Raw genomic sequence first — 15,534 nt, 5'->3', positions numbered from 1 at the left:
AGAAAGAAAATGGATTTTCAGATACAGAGCCAGTTTGTAATCAGAACAAACAGTGAAAAGTAATTGGCAACAGAGTGAACAAGGCTTGTCAGGGCAGACATCCCGCAGTACATCAGTCAGGATCCATCCTGTTCTGTAATACACAGGGCACGCTGGCAAAGACACAGAATAAATGGGTATTATTTTGTATACCACCTACTCGGGAAACAAAGAGAAGCTCCCAGACATCTATGCCGTAGCATGACCGAGGGCTGTAGTCACTTCGCAGGTGTACTTCCAGCCTCCCCTACAAGTGCAATTACTAGAGTCACTAAAGCAGTGCAGATCAGAACTGACTCTTTGTAGCCGCTGAAGATGCTCGAGTATTTAGCTACATGCCAACAGTCTTTTTATAAATATTTTATTTTCATCTCATAGGTAAAGTCTACAAATATCCAGTTTACGATGATTTTGACTTCAGCGAACGGCCGTTGTTTACTCAGCCTCTAGTGAACACATTTGCTGTAGCTGGTTACAACGCTACTTTGAACTGCAGCGTTCGGGGCAACCCCAAGGTACAGCAGAGCTCATAACAGTATCAGTTAAAACACGAGAGAGTTTAACCTGACAATAAAAATCGTAATACCATTTTTACTATTTGTCTCACTCACGAGCCATGCTGAAGGCAAAAAAAAATGGTGTGGGCTCTAAAGAGTATACTACCTGTGTTATACGCATTATAGTAGTTACTTAATCCACAGATAACTCCGTGAAAGGGCAGAACCTCAGGAAAAGGCTGGGCTATACTGGGGCCGGCACTTACAACAGCTGTACAGTTAATATATCAGTAAAGGTTGCTACTAAAATAAAGCCATAATTATTCTATAAAAAGCTAATTATGCTTTAAGTAAGCGCATTGCAGGAATACTCTGGGGACCATGCTGATTCTCAGGCCCACTGTGCAATGCATCTTCCAGTTTCTTTTGGGTTGTGTCTTTTTGTGATCTATTTTCTGTTGTGAGAAACTGAACTGACCTAGTAAAATGAGAACTCAGGAGTGTTTAAGAATGTTTGCTGTTCACTCTCTACCTTCCCAGTTTCTGACTGGAAATTACTGTGAAAAAACATGCTTTTTTTATTGACTTAGAGTAATCGGATGTCAAAAGTTATTTCTCAGATGTTTGCTATCATCACACAGCACCTCTTATATTGATAATAGGCTTATATTTATGACTTTAATTATGTGATAGGAGCTGCACTGAAAAAATCATGCTTAAAAAGAGATGCATGATGCAGCCCATGTTTATGTTTGAGTTAAGGATTACAGTTTCCTTTCTATTACTACTTTATCTATTTTGTATCATTTCTGGAATACTCAACTTTAGCTGAACATCACAAAAAGTAGTAAAATATTTCAGTTCATAGGTTTATGCATGTGGGCTTTCTTTTGTTTGTACCACAGCCCAAAATAACCTGGCTGAAAAACAAAGTCGTTATCATGAATGATCCAAAGTACCGAATGTTCAGCAACCAAGGTGTCTGTACCTTGGAGATCCGCAAACCCAGTCCCTACGATGGGGGTACTTACACCTGCCGAGCAGTCAATGAACTTGGAGAGGCAGAAGTTGATTGCAAACTGGAAGTAAAAGGTAAGGGTTTTAAAACATTACAAGTGCCCTGTTTGTCTGAACACCATCTACATAGGAGTCAAAAGTATGCAAGGCAAATGCAAAAGGGAGTTCAAACAACTTTTTTAACTTTCCCAGATGAAAATATTAACTTGGTTAGGACAAAATAAACTATATTGGTTGCTTTGATTTCTTTTTGAGGACCAGCATGCTGTGCTTATTGTTATATTGTCTTCCCCACCCCCCCGTGCTGATTCACATCTTCAGTGATTGCAAGGACTTCTTCCCAAGTGACAAAAGGGTAAACTGTAACTCTCAGACCTATGCCACTTACCTGAGAAACTCTAGTAAGACTCAGCCATAGAGCTCTTTGGGAAAACGTTAAGAAAATCATCTTGGATAAGAGACACATCTCTGAAGGAAATGGCAAGGGGAAAAGGAAAGAAGGAAGAAGGATTAGTTCAAGGCAGACTGTCTGCTTTAAAATTATTAAACAAACCAAACATTTGCTTCAAAGGAATTTGTTAGCAAAATCATGTAGCAAAACCCAGTATTGTTCCCAAGGACACAAGCTAGTTGATACAGTTGCTGTATTTGCTTTAAGAACAAATATTCAAAACTACGGATTTTGCAAATACAGGGAAAGAGGACTAAGTAGGTTAGCCTTCCACAACTGAAGACATGCTTTATTTTCATTAATAGAGAAATTTTATGAATTTCAGGGAGTTTAGCATTGACTGGGATACCATGAATGGCAATAGGGTTTGGATTGGACTACTAATGAATAATCTCAGGATGATATTTTTCAGAAAATTACTTCCTAGGAAAAGATGGTGTCATATTTAGCTGGACTAACTGCCACCAAAGGCTTTTATTTCAACTGTGGAATAAGCTAACTATTTCTGAAAAAATTAATCTGAGGTTATAAGTAAGGAAAGCTGCCTAAAGCCAGCTGATAGGAAGTGTCTAACTCAGGCATTTAGAGGGAATTTAGGCTAGCTGAATATGGCCCTAATTATATTATTTCCATCATGCTAGTCTATAATGAAAACCATAATATTTAATATCCTTATGGACTGTATTGTGTTTATTTTGGATTTCAATTTCCATTTTCTGTATTTTCTTATGTATCTTGTCCCACAGCTCAAATCTGCTAGTAAGAAGCCATTGCAATAAATGTTTGGTCTATGAAGTTGAACATTTAACTAAATGTAATGAAAATATGCATAATATGTTTCTTAATTTCATGATTTATTTTTAAGAGATTGTGTTTAAAATCATCCTGAAAGTATGATTGTTTTCCTTAATCACAGGCAAACTTTCTATTTCACAGCATAACAGAAGACCTCATCACCTGAGAGGGTTGCTTCATCTATTTTTTTATACTGAAAGGCCAAGTTAGTTTGCTATTTCATTAAACTTCCTAAGTCCTCAAGCCCTAAAGTTCTTAGGCACATTTACACTCAGTTGTAACTTTTTAGTCTTCAGCACTTTGCTTGCAGTACAACCAAATACTACATTTTTAAATACAAGAAGCTGGTTTTCTCTGTCCTTTGTTTTACGAAGCATTTTTTACATTTAATGTGCAGAATACTGTGAAACATTTTTAAGATAAGACATAATTTAACTAATATCTCTCCATTTTAGGAAGTCCAAGCTCCAAATGTTGCCACAGATTACATATTATTCTTCAGTAGTTCCCTTTCCAGCTGTTGTGAAATACAGATTCTTCTGTTGATCTTGGAACTTTTTTTCATTGAATATCAGGATGAATTACTTCGTTGGCTTTGAAGCATAATACAAACACCATGTTGTTACTCAGGCTTTCTTTTAATATGTAACACTTCCCAAGAAATTGTTCACCAGCAGCGGAAGCTGCTCTATGTTAAGAGTTTTTAAGAGAGAAGTGTGGGGAGATTTTTGCCTTTGATCAATACAGATGGGGAATTTAAATTCTTACATTTATGGACTGGTATCTGAAATAGGCTGGGAATGCTTAGACCCTTTTCTAGTCAATTAGAAGTAAAGTATCTAAGAGAAAAAGCTACAGTTCTGTTCATTAAAGTGGTCACTAGGTACAGCTGAGATTATGTCCCTGCTGATTTTTGCTAACACATGTTTATTTAACTTTCATAAGTCCAGTTTTCTGAGTAGTGTTCTGAAATGGAGAGCACATGATACACTATGTTCACAGGCTGCCAGACCTGTCCCATTCACAGCTGATTCTTTCCATAATGGCTGCATTAAAGATTAAAACAAAAAATACTATGTCTGGCAACACAGCAGCAAACGTTTAGGGTAGACAACAGTCAGAGCAGTGAAGCACTAGAGCAGATTTCCCACAGAGGTTGTAGAGCCTTTGGTACCAAGAGCCTTTAAGAGCAGCTTAGAAGAATGACAGCAGTACAATTTGTTAGGATTATGATATGCACTAAATGACATCTCAAGATTGCTTCCAGCTCTGTCAGTCTGAGATTTTGACTCAGTTCTTAACGCTGCCGATGTACCCTAGCACCTCAGTCAGATTCAAGCATCCCCCTGATCGTTCATCCCACGGGAAACCTTGGATAGATGCATGGGCTTTGCATCGTGTCCTGAGGGTTGTATTAATCCTATCGGCTGGTTGCAGCACATCCTACAGTCTCAATTCCTCTGGCACCTTATCTTGGGGTTGCAGTTGAACATACCTTTGCTACAGCGAGAATGGGGCTGTAAGAATTATTCACTTTAGACAAGATTGAGTTCATCCTTCCCCACTTTTAAACAAAACCTCTCACACCCACTGACTGCAAAAGGCTTGTAGCATAGACATTTCCAGACTCAAAAAGCCTTCTTTCTTCTCAAAGAAAGTAATATTTACTTTAAAAGATGAACTGAAAATAATGGAATACGATGCCATAGACATCTTGCTCAGAGCAGCACTTTAGTTTTGCATCACACCTGGAAGAAGTCCTGAAAAATGCAGGCTGTTAGGATCCTACCTGGGCTGTGTGTTGTTTCTCTCTTCTTAGCTATGTGACGGGCTGTTTCATTAACCTAAATCCCACCGGCCCGAGTTAATGGTTGGCTTCTGAACCCAATTTCATGCCAACCGTCACCTGGTGCAGCCCCACTCCCTCCCACCAAGCTTGGTGTTGTGGTTCTCTCCCAACGGTTTGGGCTGTCAGTGGTCGTCCCGGCTGAGATTCCTCTTTCCATCCTGGCAGGTTTAGCCATTACTTCGGGCTCCTTTTTGAAGACTGCTTAGACTAGTGATTTGTAGGGCTTAGACACAGGACAGCTGTTGTGAGGGTTCAGTGCTGACACTCTTAACATGATTGGCAGTTCAAGTGATGAATTCAAAGGGAATAGGATTAAGCGAATACAGCAGCTTGGCTAACCAGGATAGGCTGAGGGTTTGCTATGTGATACAGATAAATGCAAATGAGTATTAAACAGCCAGAGCATAAAAACATAATTGCATCTTATTTCACTCTTCTATTGACTTACGTGTTGAATCATTCTCTTAAATTTTCCAGCCTGTTTGTTCATTTAAGAAGGCTCTTCGGATCACTGCTCATCACACAGACGCAGAGCAAAGACTTAGGGATTTCTGACTCACTGGAAATAGACTGCAGCGTGTGTGTGTGTTTTCGTATATATAGCTTTAAACTGGTTCAGCTTTATTCCAGCAAGTAACAGTCAAGGTCTGGATTTGTAAAATGATGAGATACAGTTGAATGTTGCCTGAATAACACCAACAGGCTCAAAGCTATGCTATCTATCTGGTGAACATACCAGCTACAGTGCTATTATTACAGCTCTTTGGATAGTAAGTCATGCTAAAGAGCTCTATGACATGCAACTGTATATATTGTAGTAAGTGAATGTTCTTATATTGGCTAGAATTTCTTTTATCCATCTATTTCTGAGGTATTAGAGATCTGAAATTTATGACGCATATATATATACATATATGCTCAGTCCTAGGAATGTCATAGAACTACTCACAGAACAGTCTAGGATTTCTGATTTTGCATAGTATTTGACCAACTGAGCCGCTATGAATACCCTGGCTATGAATACTATCAGTGTGCTACAATTTTCTACTTTTTTAGCCATTTGCTTACATTATTTTAGGTGTAAAATTAAACCCCCCAGTTGTTACTAAATTTAATGCTCATTTCCTGAAAAAGTTTTAGTGATAATTATGAGCACAATAATAAAAATAATAAAACTTTATTCTGTCCTCATAAAAAGGTTTTGCATGTACTGATGTTATTTCAGACAGACAGTAGTTCATTCTTCTGTCTTAACTTTTGCTGGGCGAGCTTAAAGATGGCAGGTTTACGAGCTGCTTGGTACAATTGCACATGCAATGTTTTTTTTGTAAATATAAACATGCTGTAAAAAGTTGTGTAATAGATTTTAGAGAAAAGAATAACTCTACCTCATATATCTTGAAAGATGATACATACACAGAATCTCATGATACATGTTTCATACTAATCTTACTACAGAAAATAATGTATATATCTTTTAAGTTTGTTGAGGTAGATCCGTAAATATGGCTGTAAGTCTCCATTGCAAGCAGTAAGAAACTGATTCCTTATCAGCTTCACTGGAGTCAATGAAAAGATTCAGATAAAGCGGCATGCTGCTTTTATCATGAAACAAATGTTTTTGGAGAATGTTTATCTTAAGAGCGAAATCAAGGTTGGTGATCACTCTAATAGGTTGATGATAGCAAAGATGCTGTATGAGAAATATTTTTTAAAAAGGTGTTAACATCAACTGGGACGAATTTCAAATGCGAATAAATACCACTATAAATATTCTAATTCTGCAGTGATATATCATGGAGTAATTAACCCAGGAGAACCATTCTTCTTGGCGGGGAATAATCAGGTTTATAATAAGCACAATCCTCTGGACATTTCATTTCATTCCCTTCCTTTCTTTCCACATGCAAACGCATTTTCTGCATGCAAAGTGTGTATTTATTTGCTTTTTTAGATTAAACTAGCTAGTGTCTCATGGCATACAATGTCTATGTCACATGAGCAACGAAGGCCAAATTAATCAAGAATATGGGTATTTAACATCAGAGTAGCAAAGGTTCTAGACGTATTTCTGCTATGTCACTGAGCACAGAACTACCAGGACCTATAAAGGATTTATTTAATGACTTTGACTACCTTTGACCAGAACACTTAGACCTTTCCAGGAGATAGAAATTTGCATCTCGAAAAACCAGCTCTCAGTTAGTTTGTAGAATTGTTGAAAGAACAAAAGTATCGTAAAGTCATTTGCTGTGCTTAAAAGGCATTCTTTATTACAATTATTATTTGGTTACGAGTTAGTGCTCAGAATGATATTCCATGCCTGAGCTTGACCTACAGAGTCTAAGGATGAAACCTTGATCCAACTGAAATCAGTGAAAACTTTTTACTTACAAGCATATAATTTTACTTCATTTCCTCTAGAACTTATTTTAAATTCAGATTTGGTGGGCTTCAGAGAATTTGGCTCTTTCTACAGAAATGTGTTTGCTTTTAACCTTGCCCAAATCCAGAATATTGACAGTGCAGTTTTAAAATTACAGAGATGCCCAGAAACCAGTCTGCAGTATATTATGCATCCAAATTTAGTATTTCAAACCTAAAACATGTTAAGAAATCAGGCCAGATAATGTTCCTGTAGTTTTTGAAGAATTAAGGTATTTTTCTTAAAAGGCTACACTAGGTACAAAGTTGATTGCTTTTATATACATAGACATATATAAATGTATATATATGGGTGTTTTTGTAGAGTCAAAATGCTTAAAGGTAAGGGCTCGTATAGAGTAAATAGCATGCTTTAAGTAATGTAAATGTGGATATGTGACAAAGTACATACTTTAGTGCACAGGTATGTAATTAGTCTGTACTTGATTATTTTGCCTTATAGAGTTTCAACATATATATATATATGCTTCAGTGTTATGTGTGTGCTTTTTTTCCCTGGTGGAAAATAGTATATATATATATATGTGTTAGCTTCTTTGAAGCTACGTTTGGAAACTTTTATCATAAATGTCAGTTGCATAATTTGGTTCCAATCTATACTTTAGACTAATTACAGGATTTATAGTTACTTGTACATATTAATAAAGCTTTTACATATTAATGATAATTTTGAAGTGGAACTGGATCCCTACCTTTTACTCTTCATGTGTTTCTATTCCTACATATTTTACATGACTAAGGATTAAAACGTCATCTTGACATAATTGTAAGCATAATTTCACTCAACATTTTCTCTCTACTTTTGTGTTTGCGATTAAATTGTTACTTCTCTTTCTCTCTCTCCCTTAGTTACACAGTAAGGATTTTTGAATGTATATTGTCATCTAAGGTAAGCTTTCATATGATTCTTGCATATGAAGCTTATGTCTGTTTACACGTCATACAATGTCTGCCTAGTATGGCATGATTTTCATTATTTCACTTAATGAAAATGTTCTTTATAATTTGTAGCATGATAGTTTTAAGGCATATAAATTCAGATTTTTATAGTAATTTTTTGTTACTGTAACTCCTCTTAGTAGTACATCCCACTACCTTCTAATAATGCACGTTTCAATGGAATTTAACAGTGCATGAGTTAGCATGATTAATTAGCACGAATAAAATGCAAGTAATAAAAGAGCATTTTGCATTTACAGTCAGTTATTTTCATATAGGAATATACCTCTACATAAATGAAATATTTACTCCACAGTTAATTTCATTTACAAATGAATGATCCGTATCACAACTTGCACTACATGAGTTGAAAAGAATGCCAAAAAGCATGCTTTTTTTTTGTCTGTATTGTGCATCTACCTAAGGTCGGAAGCAAACACTTCTGCAATAATGACGGTGTTAAATGAGATAGCGCAGTCTCATTATCACTAGTAACTAATAGCACTTTAATTGGATAATCCTTGTGTTAATAAAGGTTATAAATTCCTAAAATCTGTACTCAGGATAAATGCTGTAAGTATCAGCTCAGTTGCATTTAGTTGAAGCATTCAGAGACACTGGTATCTTCATCCTGGCAATGTACTTTTGCTTTAAACCTTTTGGTGTGTTCCAGAAAAGGCTCAGAAGGTAAGTGCAGTTATTAGTGGGTGGTTTTGCAACTTGCAGAACAGAATACTCATGCAGACTTGTAAAAGGGATAGTAATGGTACATCATAGCTTTCTTACAACAAATGGCACCCTTCACCCTGAGAAAGGGCAGATTCTAATGCTTTTAGCAAAATATTTACCTTTTCCCCACTGTTCCTTCCAAATGTCATTTTATTTCAATGAAATTAACAGAAATAGCCATGTGTTTCGTTTCCATGACATTTTTTTTAATGGCATGAAATTTCACTCCTAATTTGGATTATTTGTAGTAAAATACTGCTTCTACAGCAGTGGGATCTGGGGTGCCCTGGCTGGTGTGTTAGACACTACACACATGTTTTTCTGGGCACTGAAAAGAAATATTTTGTCTTGGATTGCTAAAATTATTAAATGTTCTTCAAAAAATCTTTTGCCTTGTCCCTTTTTCCAGAACACCAAAGAAAACATGGAGTACTTCCAATGGCTTGCTTAAAAGCCCAGGTTTCTATTATAGCGGTGATTTAAAATAGGTTTGGTTCAGCTTTTTACTCACGGTGGCTAAGCCACAGTCATAAAGCACAAAGACCTAAAAGGCTGGCACTTCTGATACCTGTTCGGTGAATATTGACTCCAACCATCATAAAACTGGAAAATGGAAAAAAAATACCCAAACCAACCAAGTTTAGTTTCACAGAGACAGGAAACAAAGTTTTGGCAGGGCTGGAGGAAGCGCTGAATTCAAAAAGCCCCTATTTGTCAGCGGGGCTTGTGAGCAAGGACACTCACTGCTGCAGCTGAGGAAGATGCTGGCCACAAGCGGGGAGTAAGTCTCCCCTGTGGCTCGGTGCAGGACCTCTGCCGTGGTTTAACCCCAGCCGGCAACTAAGCACCACGCAGCCACTCGCTCATTCCCCCTCCCTGCAGTGGGACAGGGGAGAGAGAATTGGGAGGGGAAAAAAAAAAAAAGTAAAACTCCTGGGCTGAGATAAAGGCAGTTTAATAGGACAGAAAAGGAAGGAAAAATACTACTACTACTACTAGTAATAGAATATACAAAAGAAGTGATGCACAATACAGTCGTCCACCACCCGCTGACAAATGCCCAGCCAATCCCTGAGCTGCGGTGCCCCCCCAGCCAACTCCTCCCAGTTTATATACTGGGCATGACATCATATGGTGTGGAATACCCCTTGGGTCAGTTGGGGCCAGCTGTCCTGGCTGTGTCCCCTCCCAGCTCCTTGTGCACTCCGCTGGCAGGGCAGTATGAGAAGCTGAAAAGTCCTTGACTTAGTACAAACACTGCTCAGAAACAACTAAAACATCCGTGTGTCACCAACATTCTTCTCATCCTAAATCCAAAACACAGCACTATACCAGCTACTAAGAGGAAAATTAACTTTATTCCAGCCTAAACCAGGACAACCTCCCACAGCTTTGAGATCACACACCAATAGCTTTAAGCGCCGGGAAAACTCTAGAGCTTTCAGGGAGTAAGCACCTGCACCCAAGGTGATTACATATGGTCTGTTTTTATTCAAAAGTGAATCCAAAATCATTCTTCAGACTTCCCCAGCAGATGAAAGTTTCCACTTTCATCATCTGGAGCCTAAAGGCACCTGTATCTAAAGTCCTGGGTTTTTTTCATATGATTCTTTTACATATGTCATCCCACCTGTTATTTTCAAGCAACATGGTAAATATCTTGCTAAATACTTATAAATCATTATAAAACCCAGCACTAGAATAATTTGAATGTCTCTGCATGTTTTCCACAACTTGTCATAGTCAGGTGTTCTGTACATTGTTCGTAGGCTCAGTTCCACCTCTGACTATACTCCACCCACCCGGATGGAAAACCAGGAGGGTTATTTCAGGTGAAGCTTATCACTGACTATTGCATGGGGTGAGATAAAGGACTGTATAGATCACATCCCAGAAATGAAATTCACCCGGAACAAGAGGACAGGAAAGTTCTGTATGGTACAGAGATTAAATAATGGTTAATTCTCGTGCTGGACTTTTGAACAGGGATGAATTTTATCACATCTCAAAATGGAGTATGCAATAGGGACTGACTAAATCTTTGTTGCTTACACCAGAAAATAAAGGTAAAAAGCTGTTGCTCCAGGGACCTTTGACCTGAAGATTGTCTTATTCCTTGTTTGTAGGTGGGCTTTCGTTCTTCAGACTACTGATGGATGGAGTGCCTCCGCATATCATTGATTCATATATGCGTGAAGTACAGGCAAACAAAACTGAGGGGAAGTGAGAGTCCGTCCAGTGTTTCCTCCCACTGCGCTGGAAATTGGTAGCAGAATTACAGCATTTTAGTTCTTGCAATGACAGAACAAACGTGTGGTTGGGGATTTTCTTTTTTTTTTTCTTTTTTTTTTTTTTTTTGTTTCTTATTTGTTGTTTTGTTTTCCCTACCTGCTCTTACTGAAAAGAAAGAATACGCATGGATTGCTTTGGGGTTGAAATGAAATGAACTGAAGACAACACACGTTTTGTAATGTTCAGCTTTATTTCCTGTTTGATATTGTGTTCTGTTTTTTAATGAGGAAAGAGGAGAAGCTGTGTAATAAACATGAGGAGGCAGTCAGAGTTCGCACTCAGTGGTACAAAGCAGATCTTTCTCAGACTGGAAGTACATGGATTACCCAGTAGCTGTGCAATAAGACCCTTGGAATACATACCTCTGATAACGTATCTTATTCACCTGAGAATTGTTTAGCAGAATATGGTTTTACTGTAACGTAATTAATACATATGTACTTAATGATCATTTAAGCTGAACATATCTTCCTTTAGAAGTTTTGATTTCCTAAATCCAACCCATCAGTCTCTCAACTGAACTGAAATTGTTTTATTTAATGTACAATAAATATGAAGTGTTTAAGATCTACCAAGTTCTTGTTCACTATTTTTTAAAGTTTTTTTCTGTCTCATCTTACCACATTTCTTGTTTAATTTCCACATACTGTAAAGCAGGAACTTGAGCCCGCCACCTGGAGGGGGAAATAGTATCAGCAGTCACCTAACCCAATGGGCTTATACCCTAAGATGCATGACCCAGAATGTCAATGAAGTTAAATGCTATAGGTACATGCAATTTTGTATCTACGTTTTGAATACCAAGGGTGGCAGCTTTCATCACTCTGGATCTGCCCCCGTCCTCATCAATTCATGGAGATCTTGTAGGTATCGTAGCAGGAAAGGGACTCAGACCATATCACTAGTGAGTTTGCCTTAGATAAGGTAAAACGGCTACATTATTTTTCCAACTCTAGTGTCATTAACCTCCAAGTATTTCAGGAGCGGGGGTGATTGTCCGTAAGTCTCCAGCAAACTCTAAAGCACGTGAGACAGAAGGTCACACATAATTCGGCCAGGTTGTTGATTCCCTATTGCCCTGTCATTTATTTACCAGTTCTCACTCTGGCTGTATAGATAGGGTAGGTTATGTGCTTAGTGACTAATGATTGATGTCCAATTACAGTTTATAAAGATAAAGGTCTGCTTAGACCAGTAGTACATTACAAGGCGGTTATTTGAAGTTAGCACATTTTCAAACATCCAGCAGTCAGTAATTATGCAATAATAAAAGAATGCGTTACTATGAACCACTACTGCTGAACGGGTGTTTTTGCAGTTGAATTACCATTTCTTTCACTTTGGGGATCTGAATGCATTTTCTCACTTTGTTCTGTAAATCTTACTCACGCTGTGATCCTTTTTCTTCCTTCTCTCCTTTCTATCTTTGTGATTTCTTCTGTGCTGCCATCTGTGCAAGGAAGCAGTTCTCCATTCCCAGTGATCCTAGACACACCCCCCCCGCCAGTATTTCACCCTGCTCCTGCCAAAATCATTTCTCTCCTACACATTCATTCACACCTATACATTAAAGAAGGCAACACATGTACTAAGAAGAAAATTTCAGAAAGGATTAATAATTTCTCTTTATTCTGTATCTCACCAGTGAATCAGGACTCCCTTCATCTGTTTTGAAGGGCAGAAGGCTGTGGGAAAGGGTCAGTTTGAATTTATGCCATGCAGCATTTAAGCACATGGCCCTCATTTAAAATATTACAAGTCTGTTGAGATATATTACAGTCAGCACCAAAAGCTATAGTTATTTTGAGTTTGTGCTTTTCAGTAAGCCAAAAAGGATGCGCATAGACATCTACACTTTGTATGCAATGATGTTTACAGCTTCAAGCTTATGTATCTATCTGCCTCCTCAGTCTTAATATACCGTACATAACAACCTGGAAGCCAGCATAAATCTCAGCTTCTGTAGGCTCTCTGCCGATGGAATTAGCTAGTCTAATTTCTATCAGATGCCAGCAGTGTTAAAAGACAAGCTGAACTAAGCTACTTTTCACTGTGTGAACGGTAAGCGTTATATTCGGATGCCCTTAATTCTTCCCCAGTTGCGCTGCCCAGCATTTGCCATTGGCTGTCCCTTGGGCTCGAGATGGGCCACACCAACAGGACGTACTGGGTATCAGGCCGTGCGTGGATTCGAGCTGAGTGGGCATTAGTGTGCTATAAATTCATACTCTCGCTAACTGCTGACCAGCCAAGCCTCTGGATTAAAAATTAATTGAAAATTACTTTGAGAGGAATAATAGGATAGGGTGGGATAGGAAAGGGACTTCTAGTAGATCTAAAACATGCTGCAGAACCTTAAATAGAGAATACCATAAGATAAAGTTTTGATTTATGATGATCCCCTAATGGGATTCTCCAGGGATGGTGTTTGATAGATGAAATAAAGTCACCAAACCCACAGAGTTAAGAAAAATGCTAATGAAATCTGCAGTTAATACCAGCTTGGGAGAATAAAGATGTACCAAAGACAACAAAAACTACAGGCAAAACAACCTAGAGAAAATAGAAGCAGCACAGTATCATGTAGTAGAAGATATGTCCCAATGCTCCCAAGAAGAAATTTCTCCAACAGTCAGCTCACATGGAATTTCCGGGAAACTAGTGAACCTGAAAGAGACCTATGAGTAACAGAGGACAGCAAATAAAACCTGGTCATAGGAGATAAAGTAACAGCAAAACACAAAAGCTGCAGGAGAAGTGAAACTAGTTGTGCTTTTATGGCTTACGGTTGTGTTCCCTGATGTCTCACAATATGCGAAACCAGTCTAAGGCTTCAGCTAGTTGCATTATTCATATTACCTGTTTGCTATGTACGCTCTCCATCAACTAGTATGTGCTGAGGTTATAGTTCAGTAGCACCTTTAATAAGGATTCTCTTTTCTGCCCACTTTCACATATCTGGTAGGAATTTAGTATTTTTGAAAGCTCTGCCTTGGTGTTCAGTTTGACTTACACAGGTCAGGGAAAGGTATTACTTGGAATAAGAAGGCAGACCCAAACATGTATACAGATATGGATATACACACAGAGAAAGAAGAATCAAAGTTAATTAAAAAAAGGGGGGGGGCATTATTTTTAAAGAAGCCAGAGGAAAATATTTTGTCTTCTCTTGGCTTGTTCTCCTTGCCCATGAACGGGCATTTGATACATAGTTGTTACTGTGGTATAAATACAGATCCATTCTCAAATTGGAGCTTGATTCTCCAAATTCTCTTTACATGGAGCTTGATTCAGGCATTTTAGTTACCCATTTGCATTGAAAGATCATGGCCAGTGTCAGCCCATTTTTCCCTCATTGAAAACAATCTCACAAATACAAAAAGGGGAAGGAGAAAACTACATGAAAATCTTTTAAAGAACGCTTAAATTGAGATATGCTGTTTATAAGGAAGTCTTTACTAAAAGGCAGAAATTTTTTAAAATATTCCTTTAAAAAAAAGTTTCAAGCTTCCTCTACTTTCTTTTGGGGAAAAAAAAGTATAATATTGCTACCTTTTACAGAGTATTGTGAAGGAAGACTTACTTTATGAATGTCTTTTGCTGCATTTTGAGATTCTGGAGCAAAAGGCATTCTATTTTAAGCACAGTGTACTTACTGTCACTTGATTTTCGTGGCTTGCTTTCCTGACTGACAAGTAAAGCTGCTGCTTTGCTGAAGCAGAGAGCATTTGGAAGCAAAAGTGTATCCTGAATACTGAGGAAGCACTGGAAGTCTAAACACACTGGACTCTAACTTCTATGTTTCTCTTGTTCTATGCCTTGTTGCTGAATACTTTTAAAATTGAAACAAACCTTTCCCCCAGCTCAGTGATAAATTCAGTAGAGAATGTGTTTCTTCCTCTACTCATTTGGCCCTCATTTTCATCACCACTTACCTTCCCCCCGCCCCTTTTTTTTCCTAGCTGTTTTTTTTCCTTCTTCTTTCTAATTGCTTAAGTTTATAATTAGGAATATGGATGCAATACTGGTTCGGTTATAATTCTTAAAAATATAAAAAATGTTTTCCTTTTATTTTCCTCTTGGTATCACAAAGAGCTTGAGCAATCTTTCCATAAATACCAGTACCGTCACGTTCATTGACCACAGCGATGCACAGGTATTAAAAGAAACAGTATTTTACCTTTTTTCAAACCCAGTGATTCCAATGGACGGGCAATATGGCTGGTTGTGAATCTGGCTGTCACACTTGCCTTCTGCCACTCTCTAGTTGGCTGTCATTGACTCTTTCTTTATTACATTATGTATTACCCCCTCCTTTGCTGGCAGTTCCTCTCTTCTCTGTTTGGTCCCTAATACCAACTGCCATATTGTACTGTATTTACTGAGCTGTAACTTAAATCAGCAGACGAATGACATAGCGTTTGGGACACACATACCACGTCAAGTGATTCTGAAACCACCTTTTTGCATGTCAAGCATTC

At 38.0% G+C, this 15,534-nt stretch overlaps 1 protein-coding gene across 8 annotated transcripts in view; it reads left to right on the top strand.

Moving 5' to 3' along the window:
* The window catches only part of MYBPC1 (myosin binding protein C1), an 80,282-nt gene extending 68,658 nt beyond the window's left edge, over positions 1-11,624 (top strand). For 7 of the 8 annotated variants that reach the window (XM_069807482.1, XM_069807481.1, XM_069807478.1 and 4 more), the window contains 5 exons: positions 418-554; positions 1,442-1,628; positions 6,436-6,494; positions 7,943-7,982; positions 10,888-11,624. In XM_069807482.1, the coding sequence (XP_069663583.1) occupies positions 418-554; positions 1,442-1,628; positions 6,436-6,494; positions 7,943-7,963 (404 nt within the window). In that variant the 3' untranslated portion in view covers positions 7,964-7,982; positions 10,888-11,624. The remainder of the gene's footprint in view (positions 1-417; positions 555-1,441; positions 1,629-6,435; positions 6,495-7,942; positions 7,983-10,887) is intronic. The other variant, XM_069807480.1, reaches the window with a different exon arrangement.
* Positions 11,625-15,534: the final 3,910 nt, after the last annotated feature.

This window comes from Haliaeetus albicilla, chromosome 19 (assembly GCF_947461875.1).
Source record: "Haliaeetus albicilla chromosome 19, bHalAlb1.1, whole genome shotgun sequence".
NCBI classification, from domain to species: domain Eukaryota; kingdom Metazoa; phylum Chordata; class Aves; order Accipitriformes; family Accipitridae; genus Haliaeetus; species Haliaeetus albicilla.
This window is presented reverse-complemented; position numbering and strand designations above follow the sequence as displayed.